Source organism: Chenopodium quinoa, unplaced genomic scaffold (genome assembly GCF_001683475.1).
Source record: "Chenopodium quinoa cultivar QQ74 unplaced genomic scaffold, ASM168347v1, whole genome shotgun sequence".
NCBI lineage: Eukaryota > Viridiplantae > Streptophyta > Magnoliopsida > Caryophyllales > Amaranthaceae > Chenopodium > Chenopodium quinoa.
Genome location: NW_018743292.1, coordinates 374,817 through 393,467, shown reverse-complemented (window position 1 = coordinate 393,467; position 18,651 = coordinate 374,817). Strand labels below are relative to the sequence as shown.

The 18,651-nt window shown below is 35.8% G+C and overlaps 3 protein-coding genes and 1 long non-coding RNA gene across 4 annotated transcripts; all 4 read left to right on the top strand.

The window, feature by feature from the left end:
• The first annotated feature begins 5,174 nt into the window (after nt 1–5,174).
• On the top strand, nt 5,175–7,955 carry LOC110736130. Its single transcript, XM_021916280.1, has 3 exons — nt 5,175–5,332; nt 5,503–5,598; nt 5,731–7,955. The coding sequence occupies exons 2-3, from the start codon at nt 5,563–5,565 to the stop codon at nt 7,471–7,473; spliced, it is 1,779 nt and encodes a 592-aa protein (XP_021771972.1). The 5' UTR covers nt 5,175–5,332; nt 5,503–5,562; the 3' UTR covers nt 7,474–7,955.
• Nucleotides 7,956–9,748: 1,793 nt separating this feature from the next.
• On the top strand, nt 9,749–13,729 carry LOC110736131 (probable plastid-lipid-associated protein 12, chloroplastic). Its single transcript, XM_021916282.1, has 11 exons — nt 9,749–10,099; nt 10,201–10,254; nt 10,982–11,056; nt 11,513–11,632; nt 11,821–12,012; nt 12,175–12,258; nt 12,370–12,459; nt 12,823–12,876; nt 12,954–13,033; nt 13,209–13,316; nt 13,407–13,729. The coding sequence occupies exons 1-11, from the start codon at nt 9,824–9,826 to the stop codon at nt 13,474–13,476; spliced, it is 1,203 nt and encodes a 400-aa protein (XP_021771974.1). The 5' UTR covers nt 9,749–9,823; the 3' UTR covers nt 13,477–13,729.
• Nucleotides 13,730–14,158: 429 nt separating this feature from the next.
• LOC110735995 lies at nt 14,159–15,164 on the top strand. The gene is made up of 2 exons (XR_002514178.1): nt 14,159–14,624; nt 14,946–15,164. It is a non-coding gene; the product is annotated as an uncharacterized LOC110735995 (long non-coding RNA).
• Nucleotides 15,165–16,879: 1,715 nt separating this feature from the next.
• On the top strand, nt 16,880–18,526 carry LOC110735994 (peroxidase N-like). The gene is made up of 4 exons (XM_021916160.1): nt 16,880–17,177; nt 17,396–17,578; nt 17,702–17,867; nt 17,956–18,526. Exons 1-4 carry the CDS (start codon nt 16,959–16,961, stop codon nt 18,375–18,377), a joined length of 990 nt encoding a protein of 329 aa, XP_021771852.1. The 5' UTR covers nt 16,880–16,958; the 3' UTR covers nt 18,378–18,526.
• The last annotated feature ends 125 nt before the right edge of the window (nt 18,527–18,651 follow it).

The following is an 18,651-nucleotide window of genomic DNA, read 5'->3' as shown; positions in this document are numbered from 1 at the left end:
ATAAAATTTTAAGTACACCCAAACAATAATTTATTGTGGACCACTAATATAAAAGTTACTATGTTTAGTTGTTGATATTTTAAAACAAAGCCATCACATTAATAAAAAGGTCATTATTTCAAAATAAAAGGTTATATTATGTTATAATAAAGGTTATTGTGTTATAATAAAGGTCATATATAAGTGATAAATATGTTTTATAATGAGAGTTTTCACGCACCGGTCAATTTGAATATAAAGGTCATCATGTTAATATTAGGGTCACTATATTCAACATAACATCATTTGGCACATGTCGATTTCAAGATCTACAATAATATTATTGTCAACTAGGTTGACATAAATTTTAACAAAGGTCAATGTTAAAATTAGGGTAGCTATATTAAAATTAGGGTTACTATATTTTCAACTTCACGTCAGTTAGCATATAATAAAATATATGTCATTAATCAACATGCTATAATGTTTGTACTTATTGACTCAAAAAACTATGGTATCTCCACCATATTTATATAATAATATTCATTTTAAATGACTTTAGCTATGTAAAAATGATTATAATTTAGCAAAAATAAGTTGAAGAGAAAGGTTTAAGATTATATTTCTATTTAACCTTATTTTCACTTATTTTCTCAAATAATAATTGTAGTATTTCAAATAAGATGGATTCAAGAAAAATTAGTTCATATAAATACAAATAAGATTTAATAATGATTATCCACAATTTTAAATATGAACTGTTCGTGACTTTTTTAAAAATAAAATTATATACACACGAGTGCAATGTGTATCCAACGATATTTCTGCCCATTTGATTTTTTTTTCTCATTTTGAAATCTTAAAAACTACCTTGAATGCACCTAACTCTGTGTGCACCAGATGTCGATGTATATAAAAAGTGTTAGCAATTTTCATGGTCAAACACTCAAACCTATAAAGATAATCATATGATCTTTCTATTACACTTCAAAAAAATCCTGGGCACCGTGCCGTGCCGGGCCGCCGCGGGCCGTGCCTGGCGGGCCACGGGCTGGTTCGTGCCGTGCCGGTCGTGCCGGCGGGCCCAGGATTTCGTGCCGTGCCGTGCCGGCCATTTTCACAGGCCAGCCCACGGCACGGCACGGCCCTCGTGCCTGGCGGGCTCGTGCCGTGCCGGCCACGTGCTGGCCTGCGCGGGCTGGTGCAGTTTTCATTTTTTTTTTTTTTTTTTTTTTTTTTAATGACAACATTATAAATTAATAAGTTTATAATGTATATAAGTTATAAATTATAATTATAAGTTTTATAAGGTAACTTATAAGTTTATAACTTATAAGTTATAAGTTATTAAGTTATGAATTTTATAATTATAAGTTGAATATTTATGTTTTATAATTTGTATATTCAATATTTATATTTATATATTTACTTTATACTATTACTTTAAAATTTAATGTTTATGATTTATTAGTAATTGGTATAATTTTATTTTTTTTTAATATGAATTTACAAATTGTAACAAAACGGGGAAAAAAGGCAAATTGGACTTTGGATGTGAATAATGCGTACTTTATATTATTATTACTTGAGTTGAGAAAATTGTACAATGATAAAAATCATACAATGATGGTATTAAACAAAAATTGGAAAATGATAAAATTGATATTTTTAAAATCGTACAATATACAATAATTGTCTATTCTTCTTCTCCTTCTTCTTGCTCGTCTTCGTCTTCGTCTTCGCCTTCGCCTTCAAGGTCATCGGCTAGTTGCATAGATTGGGAACTAGCGGAACCCGAACCGGAAGCGGAGGTTCCTTCTTCGTTGTCGTTGTGGTCGTAAGAACGGTCTTGTGAGCGATTTTCCGCATCCAACCAATCTTTGAAACACACGCACATTTCTAGTGTTTCGGGTTTTAGACTTGTTCTTCTATCGTCTAAAACCCTTCCGGATGCGCTGAAAGCTCGTTCGGAGGCGACGGAGGAAACTTGGATAGCAAGAATGTCTCGTGCCATTGCCGCCAAAGTTGGATGCTTCGAGCTTTGTTGTTTCCACCATGCAAGGAGGTCGAGGCTGTTTATCTCATCGTCGTCCATGCCTTTGGTGAAGTCGTAACTCAGGTACATCTGCAACTCCGAGACGTCGCTTTGCGTTCTCCTGATTGATGAATCACCTGAAAACCTTGAAATCAAGTTAGTAGCTTGTGAAAATAAATGTTTGGCCTTCTTACTTACGTTTTTGGATGGTTGGGAAGGCCCTGAGCGAGGAACGGTGCCATATTTGGCTTCATAGACTCTATATAAAGCAAAAAACTGATCCTTCACATTAGTCTTATAGTTTTCTACATCATCGTCAAGAAACATGCATTGAAAGTAAATGTCAACTAACATAAATGTGTTTTCATACTTTTGCCTAGGATCTAATATGGAAGCAAAAATATAAATCAAAGGAATCTCACTATAATATTTACGCCACTTTTTTTCCATTGCTGGAAGATACTGATCATAATCACTTTGATCGCGATGATCAGCGAAAAGTTGGGCGAGTAAGCATGCATTAGAAAGAAAGTTTTGAGCACAAGGATTGTAAACAGTAGAAAAACAATACGTCATGTTATATAATAACTGTAAAAATTGCATATATCTTTCACAGTTTTTCCAATCATCATCATACAAAGCATTTTGTGGAAATTTTTGGTTGTAAAATAATGTTAACGGGCCCTTGTACTCAATTGCCTTTGTTAACATGTCATAGGTGGAATTCCACCTAGTTGGGCAATCGGTTCTAATTTTTATTACCCTTATCTTTTGTTGTTTTAGAAAACTCTTCCATTCTTGGTATCTCATGTTAGAGCTATTAATAGACATAATAGCATCTCTGATTTTGCTGTAGTATGGGCCAATTGCCCGAACTCCATCCTGTACACATAAGTTAAGTACATGGCAAACACATCTAGTATGAAGAGCTTCACCGTCTAATAGTACATCGGTTAAGTTTTATTTGATAAGATTAGATGTGTATGTCATAGAGGTTGCATTATCAAAAGTCATAGACATCATTTTATCTCGAAGGTTGTATTCGTCTATTGCTTGCATTAAATGGTGAGCAATGTTAATGCCGGTGTGTGGGTATTCCAGCATTTTGAAATGTATTATTCTTTTTTGTAACATCCATTGATCATCTACCCAATGGCAAGTCACACATAAATAGTGATATTTATAACCACTATCCCAAGAATCGGCTGTTAAAGATACTCTACAGTTAAGATTACTCAATTCGGCTTGTAACCGGACTTTGTACTCTAGGAAATTTTTCATTGCGGCGGAACGAACGGTTTTCCTAGAGATTCTTTTATGTTGGGGTTGTAGTGCTTTGTTAATGTAGGTGTTGAATGCGTCACTTTCCGAGAAAAGAAAAGGTTGTTCGGCGTGTACTATCATTTTTCCTAGTTCATCCCTATCCCTCTCATAGTTGTATGTAAAGCCGTATGGATGGAATTGGGAAATTTTGGGCTGGGTTGGATCACTAGCTGGTTTTGCACAAGCTTTCATGTGTCTAGATAAGTGTCCCGTCCCGTTTTTGGTAACTGCCGCGAATACACTATTACATGTTTTACATTTTGCCCATTGTTCACCATCTTTACTTAGGACAAAATAACGCCATACCTCACTCCTTCGGTTTTTCAAAAGTAACATCTCAGTTTCGGTTAACCATTCATGATGTGTGTGATGGTTAGTAGTGGGACTAGTGGGAGTGGCAGTAGAAGGGGTAGAACCGGAGGGAATTCGGGTACTTTCTTGGCTACCTTGGCTAGAACAATAGTTTTGTTGATTACCGATATAATTAGGTGGAAATTGGTATGGTGGTAGTGGAAATTGGTTTAGTGGTGGTGCTGGAAATCCCGACGTATTATATGGCTCATAGCCCGGGGGGAAGTAAATGGGGTCATTGGTTTGACTCGTAATTTGGGGGCTCGTTGTATTTGGTGGTTCCCTAGAACTACTACTACGGATAAGTCGGCCTTTCCCCCTAGACCTAGATGATGGGTTGTTCGATGCCATAATTAACAATTAATTTTTTAATAAAAAGTGGTTAACTATAATAATAATAATTAATAACAACAATTTTAACAATAAAAATATCAATAATATTAATTAATAACAACAACTATAACAATAACAATAACAACAAAAATAAATAATAACAAGAATTGTAACAATAATAATAATTAATAACAACAATTATAACAACAACAATAACAATTAACAACAATAATAATTAAACAAGATTATTCTAATAATAACAATAAAACAATAATAAATTTAAGATTAGTTTAGATCTTACAACCGTGCTTCAACGCTCCACTAATTACGATTACGAACTTTTTAATTTTTTCCGATATTAGGAAAATAATTAGAGAATTTAAGAGAATAATTAGAGAATTTAAGAAAATAAGGATTATTAGAGATTTAGAGAATATAAGAGATAAGAAGAAGAGATTGTGATTTTGTGATTTGGGAATGAAATGGAGATGAGTATTTATAGAATTTTTGGCAAAAAACTAGCCGTTTTATAGCCGTTGGCCCGCGGGCCGTGCCTACGGGCCGTGCCTGCGGGCCAGCACGGCGGGCCATGCCCGTGCTCGTGCCGGGCCGTGCCTGGGAATTCTCAACCGTGTCCGTGGCACGGCCCGTGGCACGGAAGTTGAACTTCGTGCCGTGCCGTGCTTGACTTCGGGCCGTGCCGGGCTGCGCCGAACGGCGGGCCGTGCCGGGCGGCACGCGGGCCAACCCGGCCCGTGCCCAGGTTGTTTCAAACACAACTTGAATTAAAAAAAAATCTCAAATGTTACATTACTCTACTCGCATCGAAATCATATTTTACAAACACAACTTGAATTAAAAAAAAAATCTCAAATTTTATCTTTAAAGTTGTTTCATTGTTTATGAGATTATCATACTATTTTTTTTATTAATTTTTTTTTTAAAAAAAAAAGAAAAAAAAAAAAAAGACAACAGAGCGGGGTAAAATTTCGGTTAAGTGTTGAGGAGGCGTCCTAAACCGAACATGTCGCTACAAAATGCTTACACGCCACGTGGGATTAGATCTCATCCGTTGATTCCTCATCTTAAAATCTAACCGTTGCTACCTTCCTTTTCCGCCTATAAATAGGTCATCTAATTTTCGATTCTCAGCTAAACCAAAATTTAAGAGATCTAAAAAATTTCCACCAAAATAAAATTAATTTTAGAGAGAGAAAATCAAGAGAGAGAAAGTATAAAAGGAAGAAGAATCTCGTGCTCTTTGCTCAGAAGTTTCATCTTTTTTGCACATAATCTGATTGATTTGCTAGGGTTTGTTTCAATCACAATTTGATTTTAATTTTTTCGCATTTTAAATCTAATTTAATCGGATTTTTTTGATTGATTCTTATAATTTTTTTTCTATAATTTATTTGTTTGATTTTAATACTGTGGAGCTCGAGTTTGATTAAGTTCGGCAATTTTTGTTTGTTTTTAATTAGGTTTTGAATTAGGGTTTTTCGACGAAGCAGTTTGTGAGTGGTTAAATCATTAATTAAACAATGAACGATCAGTCTCAAATGATGAATCAGCATCAGGTAATGAATTATTACAACTCGAATTTTCCGTTTTGTTCATCGGCGAATAATTATAATTATAATTTTAAGAAAAATCAATTCAAAAAAATGAAGAATAATCAGTCTGAAATGTTGATGGTGAGTCACTCACAGATGATGAATCAATCGCAAATGGTGAATCAGCAGATGCCGGCGCCGCCGCAGAATCAAGCTCAGATGGTTAGCCAAGCTCAAATGGCGGCGAATCAGCCGAAGATGATGGTTAGTCAAGCTCAAATGGCGGCGAATCAGCCGAGTATGATGGCGAGTCAAGCTCAAATGGCGGCGAATCAGCCGAGTATGATGGTTGGTCAGAACTACGGTCAGTGGTCAATGCCTCCGCCTCAAATGAATGCTATGAAATTTGCCAATCCTATGAATCAAATGTATGCTGGAATTGCGAAACCTGGACGTAGTAATAACAATAACAACAACAATAATAATTGGAAAGGAAAGAAACCTATGGATAAGAGGAAAGATGGTAGGAGGAAGGATAATAACAAGGCATTGCCTGGTGGCGGTATTGGCGGTGTTGGTGGTTTGCCTTCGATAGGGCCCGGTGGCGGTCTGAGCTATCAGCCGCCTACTCTTTATGAACTTGAACAGCAGAATAGACTTAAGGCTAGGAGGTTTTACCACCCTAAGAAGAAGTTTAATAGGATGGGACCTTATGCTCATGCTCCGAGGAATACTACTTCGTATATAATTCGAGCTAAGAAGTCCGGTGGGATTGCTTCGTTGGTTTCTCCTTGCCCTGTGACACCTGCGGTGTTGCCTACACCTGTTTTCTCGCCCTCGAGGGAGGCTTTGGTTGATATGGCTAAGGAGGAGTGGGGTGTTGATGGCTATGGGTCGATGAAGGGTTTGATTAGGCTTAGATCTCCGGGACATGATGAGGCAGTTGATGATTATGATGAAGAGGATGATGGGGGGTCGAGTGAGAGTGATGTTGAGGAGCATGTGGAGGTTGAGAGAAGGTTAGACCATGATTTAAGTCGGTTTGAGATGATATACCCTAACAGCGGTGCTGATTACCATAACGTGCTGGAGAATAGAGTTGATGATCAGGATACCCATATCGCGCAACTGGAGGAAGAGAATTTGATTCTTAAGGAGAGGCTGTACTTGATGGAGAGGGAGCTTGGAGAGCTGAGGAGGAGGTTGTTGTGTCTTGAGAGGCAGAATCAAGTTGTGGAAGATATAAATGAAGAAGTTGTGGAAAATGTGTCTGAAAACGATAGTGAAGGACTGAGGAATCTTCCCTTTGTTGTTAATAAGCACAATGAGGAGGTTGATTCTTTGCCTGGAAATAGGGTTATAGATAGTGAGGCAAGGAGGGAAGACAGTGGTGAAACGCTGCACAAAGAACTCAAGGAGCTTGCTGTGAAAGAGGTCTATGATGATGAAGTCATGAGAAGTCATGGAACCAGTGTTGGATTGGAGGAGTATATGCAGGATAATGGATTGACTAATGATGGGCTCGGGTATAGATTGATGGTAGACAATCGGGATAAAGAGCATAGTGAAGAGCTGCCTAAAGATTTCGGAAAAGGACCAATTGAACACCTAGAGCCTGAGAATAATAAGGATATTAGCTCATCTGTTGGAAATGAAGAGGACAACATTAATGTTGCTGTGAAAAAACCTATTGGAGATGCCTACATGGGAGAAACTTTGGCAGAGAGAGATGTGAAGGACAGAACTGAGGTCAACTTGAAGCAAGATGAGGCCGTGGTAGGTGGAACGGAGGCAGTCGAGAGCGATTTTGTGATGGTTAATGAATCTGCTGGAGATGTCTGCATGGGTGATGCTTTAGTGATAGACAGGGAAGTCAAGAATGTTGAATCTACTGATTGAAGGTTGTGGAGTTGAAAGCTTAGAGAAGAGCATTGGCGACGGTGACTATTCAAGTTGTCCCGCGTTAATGTAAGTTCTCTGATTAGAACTACCAATTGCAGGAAGAAGAAAAAGTTTTTAACTCCTGTACATAGTACTTTGATCTCTGGATATTCTGCGTTTCTTCTTGTTTTTTGCCTTTGTAGGGATGTTCTAGGAGTCTAGTTTAAAATGCATATGACTAGATTAATATTAATTTCGGTTGACGTAGTGTCAGTGGGTAAATAGTTAGGTCGGAAGGAGGGGAAGTTGTAACCTTCCATTTAAAAATGGATGTAAGTCATGTACCAGCCTTTTCTGGCTTAATGCAATTAAAACCTTGGTGTCTGATATAGTCTTTTTATTGAATCATGTATGTTTTTAAGATACTCTTCAACTTACCATTGGAGAGCAAACTCATTCTGTAAGTTTAATAATTCTCAAGATGGTCTATGTTTTAATTCTACTGAATAGCCAATTATATATTAATCTTGTTCCATGGCTAGCTGAACATTGGCCACTAGTGGTATATGGCAGATTGCTGACGAAGATGAAGATGAAGATCATCTAGTAAGGTTCAGCCCTTTGATTTATTAATACATTAATATTAAGTGGCTCTCCGCAGGTTTTACAGGCAAGATCTGTAAAGCTGTTTAAGAGAGGAACATCATATGGGACTTGATCATAGGTTTGTATGGTCTAGCTTTATAATTCTTGGATCTCGATAATTGTTTTCCTCTGTTTTACCTCTGTGAAATCTTGTTGTCCCATCATCTTCGTGGCAAAGGCTCTGTTTTGAGATTTAATTGTTACCCTTTTAAGAATAGGATGTTTTATATGAGTTGTTTTACATTAACTTGTTTGTTTTTGTGTGATTGGGTTGATTGTAGCATGAAATCTTACACATTCTGGATTAAGGTTGTGATGTGTTGTTTATACTAGCTCTTTGTTTTACATTGACTTGCCTTGTGTTTGTTTTTCTGTAATTGGGTTGATTATAGCATGAAATCCAATACATTCTGAGTTAAGGTTGTTTCCTATATTAAGTATATCTCCCCAGATTAGCTCGAGTCATTTGGCTACCTATCTTATCTTGGCCCTTGAACCCTGGTAGATGACTTCTTATTTGGCTTCTTTTCATTTTTATTTCATTTTATTATATATCTACTTTTTGACAACTTGAGTTATTCCCGTAAATTTATGTATTTGGTACCTAGAATCTCAGACCAAACATTGTGTACCATGCTCATTCATTCTTTTTGAGCAATACTTTAGGGTCAGTGGTGCTGATAGTGTGGTGTAAGGTTGATAGAATACAGTTCAACAATTGTTGCTCTTGCTATCTAAATGTTGTACAAGTATTTGTGTCATGTCTTTCTATGCATTGTTACTACTTACTAGTTACTACAGAAGCAGATTACTAATATGTAAATAGATGTTGCAGACGAGTGGTTTAATAGATGCAATCTTGAGATGGTTACTCTTTCAAATGAGCTCAGCTCCAGAAATCAGGTTATGGTTATTGATATTAAGTTTGCAATTGCTCAGATAAGTGGGTAACGCGAAGATTTTCTTGTTCAGTTATTGTGGACTTACATCATGGATGCTTAATGTTAAGGGAGCAATGGGCTCTATCGCAAAGCAGTTTGTCCTCGGCTACATTGTGGGATGAGTACTTTTGCAAGAATAGTCGATTAGTAGTCACCCAACTAACGTGTAATGAGTTGATCAGGTCATTGTATATTTGTGATTCTTATTCATCTGTAATAAACAATATCATAGTACCATTTTTGTATACGAGCTTATCTAAGTATTAAATCTGTTAATTTAGGAGTACATGATTAATTTCTACATAATCTGAATAGATCATACTAGCCCATTGTGCCCATTCAACACATTGGGCCAAATCTTGTGTCATTTACATAGTTTTGCTCGACTTTACCATTTTATGTTCATTTTTTTTTTTGGTAATGCCAACCAATTTATACCGAGTACTTCAAATACGGAGTATGATAATTTATGATTTTGGCTCTTCATCTCTTATGGATAGTCCATTCAACTTTTTATAGTCTCCAATTATGTATAAACCACTAATATCTCCAATTTTATGCACGTAAATTTCGTGATTACCATTAGAACAATAAGTAATTAAGTATTCCAAAATACGACTAGGATAAGTGTGTGCTGACTTGTCTGACTCACGACAAGCCACCTGTCAATAATAAAACAATCTTCCACCATCTTCATTTCCCTCCACAAAACAACGGAAAAAACAACCAACCAACCTCACTCAGTGAGTTAGTTTGAAGATTCTCTCTCCTCTGTTACAACAATGGCGACTACAGAAATCGCAGCTCTAGGGTTTGGGTTTCGATTAACCCAATTTCCACCATTTTCTTCTTCCTTATCAAATCGAAACCCTAACAATGCAATCGCTTTCAATTCCATTCGTAAAATCCCCAATTTTCGCATTTGTTCATCATCTCTGACAAATGAAACTGAAGAACAAGGGCTTTTTAGTAATTTTACTCAGGATGAGATTCGGCTTGTTGATGCTCTTATTGGTATCCAAGGACGAGGTCGCGCTGCTTCTCCTCAGCAGCTCAAAGTATTCATCTCTCTCTTTTTTTAATAAAATTAATTATTTGTAATGATTTTGATTACTTTTAATTAATTATGTTTAATCTCTAATTATTGTGATTATTACAGGAAGTGGAACGAGCGGTTCAAATTCTGGAAGATATTAAAGGTGTTCCTGATCCGGTTAGTTATTTGTGTATATCATAATTAACATGTTTGGACTAATTTAACTAATTTATTAGGTAGCGAATTGCGTTCCCGAACCCGTTTTGTGAACCCTTATCGTATTAAGAATTAGGTAACTTTAGAAGTTTTGTGTGACCTTAGTTTTAGGATGTGGCTTTATTCACTTGATTTTCACTTATTTGATTAATTTTAGTGAACTTATGTATTTTGTCTTATAATTTGAACTTAATTCAACTTATCAGATGTATAAGAACTGTTTTAGATGCAAATTGAACTAGATTAACCCTTATTTTTCTTGAAATCAACTTATTTGAACTTATTAGTCTCAAAATAAGTGGAATTAAGGTAGATAAAATCAAGCCTAGTAACATATGTGAATCTTGGTATTTGAGCTTTGGGTTGAGCTGATACTACTTTGAGTTGGAATGGAGTTTGGCCGTGCCTATCGAAAGATTATGTGATTTTTCTTCTTGTGGTAGGTTTGGTGAGATTGATGGTTGATTCAAGATATTTGTTGAAGAAAATTGGTAGGATTGTAGTTTAGTTTGCAAAATAAGTGAATGTATTCATCATATCTCGTCTTACTTGAAAAGGACTAGAAGTTGTTGTTTGCTCGCTGTTCTTAGATCATTTCCCTTACAAGAATTGGAGTTTGATCGTGTCCTTTTTAACTCGTGTCATGGCTCCAATGCTTCTGGCTCGATTTATACTTTTGATTTTTCAGACAAGCTCTAGTTTGATAGAAGGTAAGTGGCGATTGATGTTCACTACAAGGCCAGGAACTGCCTCTCCAATTCAGGTTTATTTCCATTTTGTGCCCCTTTACATCTATTTATGCTTTGATTGGAATCCTGTAACTTTCATCCAAAAGTTTTTGGGTGATGACTGATGTCGAATATTGCTATTGTACCTGAGATTTGTGCATTCCATTATATTGAGTCAGAACATGAACCCCACTCTTTCCTAAGTTCATTCCTAAGTAGTATGGAGTAACTTTGTATCCACAGTTTTTCTTGACATGTTAAAGGTAGAAGGTGATGTTTCCTTTGAGAGAGATGGATAGTTAAGTAAATGGTGCAAAGTTTCTTCCTTGGCATATATATAAATATTTTATCTTTTGTTCAGTCTATCTTTTCTTGTTGGCCAGTGATTACCGATCCTCAATTTCACCAAGATCGCTACTGGTGCCATTAGCTAATTTTCCTCCTAAAATTTTTTTTACTCATCCAAATTTGATTGTGTATTTCCATGACAGAGAACATTTGTAGGAGTTGATTTCTTCAGTGTATTCCAAGAGGTATATCTACAAACAAATGATCCACGAGTGTCAAATATTGTGAAATTCTCGGATGCTGTTGGCGAGCTAAAAGTAGAGGTAAGTTATGCCCATTTCCAGCACTAACTGCTTAGGTAGTTTTGTATTTCCTATAATGATGCACTCAGAAAAACTAGCGCTCAAATTGGTGTATGACTTCTTTTCCAGATTCATCAGTTCAATCACAATCCCTCTCCCTATTTCCATTAATTAATGAATCAATACATCATTATTTCCTCGATCTACAGGCTGTGGCATCTGTTAGGGATGGAAAACGAATTCTTTTCCAGTTTGACAGGGCAGCCTTTTCCTTGAAATTCCTACCATTTAAGGTACCTTATCCAGTGCCATTCAGACTTCTGGGAGATGAAGCAAAGGGTTGGCTGGACACGACATATTTGTCAGATTCTGGAAATATACGTATTTCAAGGGGGAATAAGGTATATAGCTTTAGCATAAATAGTCTGCACAAAAAAAATTATATGGTTGTAAAGCATATACATGTATGTTGCTATCTAATATCATAGTAGTGACACTTATAGTTATTGTATGCTTAGATCGAAAGATGAACTAAGGACCTCTATCACTGTTCTGTAGTGCAGGGCACCACTTTTGTGCTCCAGAAGGAAACTGAACCTAGGCAAGAGTTGCTTTCCGCGATTTCTACTGGAATTGGAGTGACAGAGGTGAGTTTTCTGTGAAGTTTTTAAGAGAGCATGTGTAAATAATATTTTTTTTTTTTTGTTTTTTTTTTTTTTCATGTTTGTATCCATTACATTTGCTTGCAAATGTTGCAGGCAATTGATAAACTAATTTCCACAGCTCAAGATAAGGATGGTGAACCTCAGCTTCTTGAAGGGGAATGGAAGATGATCTGGAGCTCTCAGGTATGATACATGTCTTAATCTCCTGTGTTTTATCACTCTTATGTCATTGATATGCATAGAATATCGCATATTTTCGCATACTGGTCAGTGGTCATCATTCATGAAGGCCAGAAGAATTCAACCTTGAAATGATGGAGAAGAATTAACTTAGTTTAGTGTGATGAAGTTATGTGGTTCATTTGTGAATGATAATTATTCTATTATTGGAAAGACTAATAATTTTCTCTTCTCTAATCATAATACTCCACATGAGAAATCTGAATTTACATTTATATCCTTCTATTGAAGTTAAAACTTATGGGATTAAGACTTTGATTGATTAATTGATTGATATTGAAGTTAAACTTTTATTTTCTGAGACAGGTGGAGACAGACAGCTGGTTGGAGAATGCAGCTAACGGTCTCATGGGTTCACAGGTGAATTTGCAGCAAGTACTGGTATATCTATACTTTGATGTAGAATCATTCTGACATTCATTTTTTCCTTTTTTCAGATAATCAAGAAAGATGGACAAATGAAGTTTTTGGTTGACATAGTACTTGGCTTCAGATTCTCCATGACTGGCACATTTCAGTATGTCATGTTATCTGTGTAGACTAATTTGCAATTAAGTTTAAGCAAATAAAAGATACAAACGTTTTTATGGACTTATAACATAAATCTCCACACAACATAATCCTTTCATGCTATTGTAATCTTGTGTACATTTCTCCAGACCTGTGATTCTAACACTTTTTTGGTATTACAGGAAAACCGAGAGTAAGATATATGATGTCAAAATGGATGACCCAGCAATCATATTTGGTTCATTTGGACTTCCGGTTAATATGGAAACCAGATTCAACCTGGAGCTTCTGTGAGATATCTATCACCTGTTTTTTCAATTTGCTGATGATTTACAAACACATTTTTGTAACAGATTTTTCCTCCTAATAAAATGTAACAGGTATGCAGATGACAGGATCAGAATCACACGAGGATACAATAAGATTATGTTTGTTCACGTTCGTGTGTAGACGTGTCACAGGTTCTAATAAGCCACAATTTTCAGATATGCTCTAATTGTAAATTCACTAGACTTCCTTCTTGTCTATAATCCCTAAGAACAGTAGATAAAATTTATGTTAATTTGATTTGCTATGTAGCCATAAGTAGCTGTTTTGACAATATGACTATACAACTCGTTCTATTTGGAAACTGTTCTCTGTATAATTAAAGATATGACATAATTTTATATATGGACAATCTATAATTGTCAACTCCGTATAATTTAATTAAAAGACAATCTATAACAGTCGTCTGATGCATGCATTACAATCTTCTTGTTGATCGCGCAATGTTACGTGAACATTTGTCCGTAACAACTTGAACCCTTTAATTAGCTTGCCTAATTAGACTTTTTCAAAAACCAAAACTGCTTCTTTGAGGGTCTTAACAGTGCTTATCTCTTTGAATGCCACTGAAATATATAATTCATGAGAAAAGATAGAACATGCAATATGACAGAACAAACAAAAAATTTGTAGGCAAGAAAGCACTTATCCAAGATTCAATCTAAAAATAGGACAAATTCGAATCGAATAATTTAGAGTAGGGGTGAAAGTAATTTGGATAAAAACCGAAAACCGATCCAAACCGAACCGAAATAGCAATTCGGATCGGTTTTTTCGGTTTTCGGTTTGGATCGGTTTCAAAAAAATCAAAACCGAAATATTTCGGTTTGGATTCGGTTTTGGGCTTCCAAAAACCGAAAACCGAAAATCCAAACCGAAATTTATGAAGCCCAAATATCCCAGCCCATTTCTCCTACCCTACATATATATACTAAAGCCCTAAAATACTCTTCTCTTATCCCAGTCTTTTTTTCCCCTCTTCTGCGGCACATTCCTCACCAAACCCTAATCCTCCAAAATTTCCCCATTTTCTCCCTCACCACCTCAGTAGCTCCGACCACCACCTTCCTCAGTCCGCTCACCACATATCCGGTCAACGTCTATCACCATCAGCTCGCTTGTGTTCGTGGCTTCGTGCTCCCGCAGATCTCGTTTCTCACCGCCGCTTGTGTTCGTGGTTTTGTGCTCCCTAAAATTACCACCAGTTCACCGCCGCGGCGCCGCTCGTGTTCGTGTTCCCTCACTATCTCCTCTCACTCAGTCACTCAAGGGTAAGAATTCTCCTTTTTTGCTTCTCTTCTTCTTATTAATTTCACTTTCGTTATGTTAATTTCACTTATCTTTTCCTGCTTTTCTTCTTCTTAGATGTGTACTCATTTCCCACTTCTCTTTTCAAGTTTTCATTCAATAGTTCTGTTCTGTTTGAATTCGTTAATTTGTTGTTCGATCTGTTCGAAATTGGCTAATATGATGACATTGATATGCTATAATGTTTAAATTGGCGACATTGATGTTTTGTTTGTTTGATTATATTGATTTCCTTTGATTTATTTATATATATTATGTAACATGTTTATTTTTTTTATTGTTAGATATCGTTGAGCTTGATTGTTTGAAGCTGCCATGTTGAAGAAATGAAGAAGCTGCTGCCTGCCATGTTGATTCTAGCTGCTGTCAATCTACCATATTGATTTTAGTTGATGTTATTATGGTTTTAGCTGCATGTAGACTCATTGTAGACTGTTATTCCATTTTAAGACTTTTATCGTGTTTGTAATTTTATTCTAGTGGCTGGACAAATTTTTTTATTATGATTTTCCCTTAATTTGGCAAATTTTTGGCTTAAGACCAACTATTGTAATTCACCAATTTAGGCCTACAAAAGGGCCAAAACAAACTTCCGATTAAAAGCCCAATTTTAAGGCCCAAATCAACAGCCCAAAAAAATTCGGTTTGGATTGGATCCATTTTTCAAAACCGGATTATTTCGGTTTGGATTGGATTGGATTGAATCCAAATTCGGTTTGGATTCGGTTCCAAGAATCAGAAACCGAAATAATTCGGTTTGGATTCGGTTTGGGGTATAATCCAAACCGAATACCGAACTTTCACCCCTAATTTAGAGTATATATGCACAAGTTGACCTTAATCCTGAATTGTAATGCTTGCTTACAACTTAAAAGTATTTTAGCTTTTTGCGAAACTAATATAATCTTAATTAGCAACTTAGGGTTTGTTCTCTGTGATTGTGTATCAACTTTGAATTGAATGACATTGACATTGGACAAAGAAATGGTACGTGTATCACTTCAATCATACATGTAGGGAGTAATGTAGCAAAACCGAGGTTCAAAATCAATTAGATTCTAATAATTTTTTACCCTTTATCCTCTTAAAACCTAACGAAAGAAGGGTTAATTGTACAGAGTATGAAAGGTTTTAGAAGGATTGAAGGTGTCAAAATTTATTGCGGTGTTTAACAATTCACTTAGCTTAATAATTATAGAGTGGGAATAGACATTTCTTTTGTTAAATCCTAGTTTTGGATATCCTCATCTTGTATGTTTGTGAAGTATGATAATCTAGCTCCTCAAAATGTTACAGTTATTCTATCTTTAATTTGTTAATTAAGCTTGTGACATATCTATGCTTATTGAAATTGTCGATTAAACTGATGAAAGATAAAACAATTATACACCACAAGAAATATCTCCGCCCATAAATGATTTTGAACTAACTATCTAAAAGGTTTTTTTTGCTTAATATATATTTTTGAATTTATTATACAATCGAAGTTCAAATATGGTGCCCTATTGTTCTCATCCACAAGGCAAAATGTGGTTGCTTAAGGCAAATGTGGTAGATCAACCTATAAAATGATGACATGGTGACCTTAAAATCATTTTAAACTCATTTTCAATACAAGTTAATTAATAAATATACAAGATGCATTTAAATGAAATTAGTACACTACTAGTAAAATGCGATGAGTATGATCCCACTACTTAATTTCTCTACATACTCTGCCCAGAGAAACTGATATGAACTTGTGCATGAATAGGGGTATTAGTTAATTGATTATGTTACAAGTGTTTTAGTGCAAGATTATAACAATTGAATGTGCTACAGCCGCCATACGTCAAAGCACCATACTATAAAGCATTTTATCTTTCTACACAACTCATTCTAATAGAATTAAGTGTCACGTTGTCTCAACTTTCAATTGTTGATGTATCAAAATTATTTTACTTGGGGACTCTTGTTATTATAAAGTTTATGTTAATCATCATATATCCTTGTCACTTTAATCAAGTACTAACATTGAGAATTTTATAATAAACCAGGAATATATCATAAAAGGTAACAACTTCTTCTGATTATCCTAAAATAATACTACTTATATATTCAACCATTAATTTAATTAAGTGGATACAGTTTAATAACATTAATTATCCGTTACCCGAATTCCACTAGTTATAAATAGAGCTTCAAACATTGTCAAGTTATGCAACTTAGAGCTCATTATCTTCGCTATAACCGTCTCTCATTACAAACTAGAATCCTTGCCTTAGTTATTTGTGCTTGTTAATATACTAGCACTAAGTATGAAGGGTTCAAGAGGCATAAAAAGTGTCATTTTGCTTCTAACTTTGTTGGCGTTCAACATTGTGGATGTGAAATGCCAGCTAACAGCTAATTTTTATGAAAAAACATGTCCTAATCTCTTTCAGGTAGTATGGAAACAGGTTCGAATTGCAGTTATGAATGAAATGAGGATGGGAGCTTCTTTGCTTCGACTTCACTTTCATGATTGCTTTGTCAATGTAAGTTTTCCTCTCAAACAGCTTTATTTTCTTCCCATGCATGCATGGAAAACATATGCTGCAGGAGTTCTAAGCTAGTTGTACATATTATTAAGATGGAGCTGATCATGAGCCAAACCGGACAGGCCGGAAAAGTTGTCGTTGTACTTATAGAAAAATCATATGCTTGTATACAGATTTTCTTCTCTAACAACAATACCTTATGATTTTGCGAATAGGGTTGTGATGGGTCTGTCCTTTTGGATGGAAGCGGCAGTGAAAAGCTCGCTCTTCCTAACCAGAATTCTCTAAGAGGGTTTGACGTTGTTGACACGATCAAAAGTGCAGTGGAGAGTTCATGCAATGGAGTTGTGTCCTGTGCTGATATACTGGCAATAGCTGCCCGCGATTCAATAAAATTGGTATGTCATATTGTCATGCATCTAGGAAAATCACACTTGAAAATGAACATAAATGGCAATAGCTGCCCGTAATCCATTAGTCTTGGTTTGCGCATGTACTTGACTAATTAATTAATGTTGCAGAGTGGAGGGCCTTCGTATGGAGTATTGCTAGGAAGGAGAGATGGAATGGTGGCCAACCAGACCGGAGCAAACTCAAACCTTCCATCTCCGTTTGATCCCCTAGACAGCGTCATTTCTAAGTTTGGTGATCAAGGCCTCAACTTAAGTGACGTTGTGGCCTTACAAGGTATACATATTATCATACTCACAAGAGTTCTGACAAGATTAACTCTTGAATCTCTTAAATACTAATGGTACTGACGGTTTTAATACAGGTGCTCATACAATAGGATTGGCAAGATGTGCTACTTTCAGTTCAAGGTTGTTCAATTTTTCTAATACTGGAGCTCCAGATAGCACCATGGACACTAGCCTAGTATCACAGCTGCAGAGCTTGTGCCCAGTCAATGGTGATGGGAACAAGACAACTGCTCTCGACCAGAACTCGACAGACTTATTTGACAACCATTACTTCAAAAATTTGCTAAACAATAAGGGCATTCTCCTATCAGACCAAGAGTTGTATTCCAGCAATTTGGCTAATTCAACAACCAAGAGCATCGTCGAGAGCTATAGCAATGATCAGCACCTCTTCATTAGTAACTTCATCAACTCCATGATTAATATGGGAAACATAAATCCACTAACAGGGTCAAGTGGCCAGATACGAACCAATTGCAGGGTCATCAATTCATAATTTTGCTCAAATGACTAAAATTTGTGTTAAGAACCTGAATTCTAGATATCAGATTTAACAATCCTATGGTTTGATGAACACATGTATTTTGCATAGTGCAGCATTGAAAGTTTGTATTATAGATGAAGCAATAGCAATAAATAAATGGTTTGATGAACACATGCATAGTTCTCAAATCTCAGATATGGCAATGATCAACAATAATTAAAAAGACAAGATTAACACTTGCATAATTAAATCATTTAAATGTACTAAATCCCATATAAAGAAGAAA

Excerpts from the sequence above, each read along its gene's own strand:
- LOC110736130 (XM_021916280.1), top strand. The coding sequence starts at position 5,563 with ATGAACGATCAGTCTCAAATGATGAATCAGCATCAG. Across the intron at positions 5,599-5,730 it reads AAATGATGAATCAGCATCAG|ATGATGAATCAATCGCAAAT; the intron begins GTAATGAATTAT and ends AGTCACTCACAG.
- LOC110736131 (XM_021916282.1), top strand. The coding sequence starts at position 9,824 with ATGGCGACTACAGAAATCGCAGCTCTAGGGTTTGGGTTTCGATTAACC. Across the intron at positions 10,255-10,981 it reads TTAAAGGTGTTCCTGATCCG|ACAAGCTCTAGTTTGATAGA; the intron begins GTTAGTTATTTG and ends TTGATTTTTCAG. Across the intron at positions 11,633-11,820 it reads TTGGCGAGCTAAAAGTAGAG|GCTGTGGCATCTGTTAGGGA; the intron begins GTAAGTTATGCC and ends CTCGATCTACAG.
- LOC110735994 (XM_021916160.1), top strand. The coding sequence starts at position 16,959 with ATGAAGGGTTCAAGAGGCATAAAAAGTGTCATTTTGCTTCTAACTTTG. Across the intron at positions 17,178-17,395 it reads TTCATGATTGCTTTGTCAAT|GGTTGTGATGGGTCTGTCCT; the intron begins GTAAGTTTTCCT and ends TTTTGCGAATAG. Across the intron at positions 17,868-17,955 it reads TGACGTTGTGGCCTTACAAG|GTGCTCATACAATAGGATTG; the intron begins GTATACATATTA and ends GTTTTAATACAG.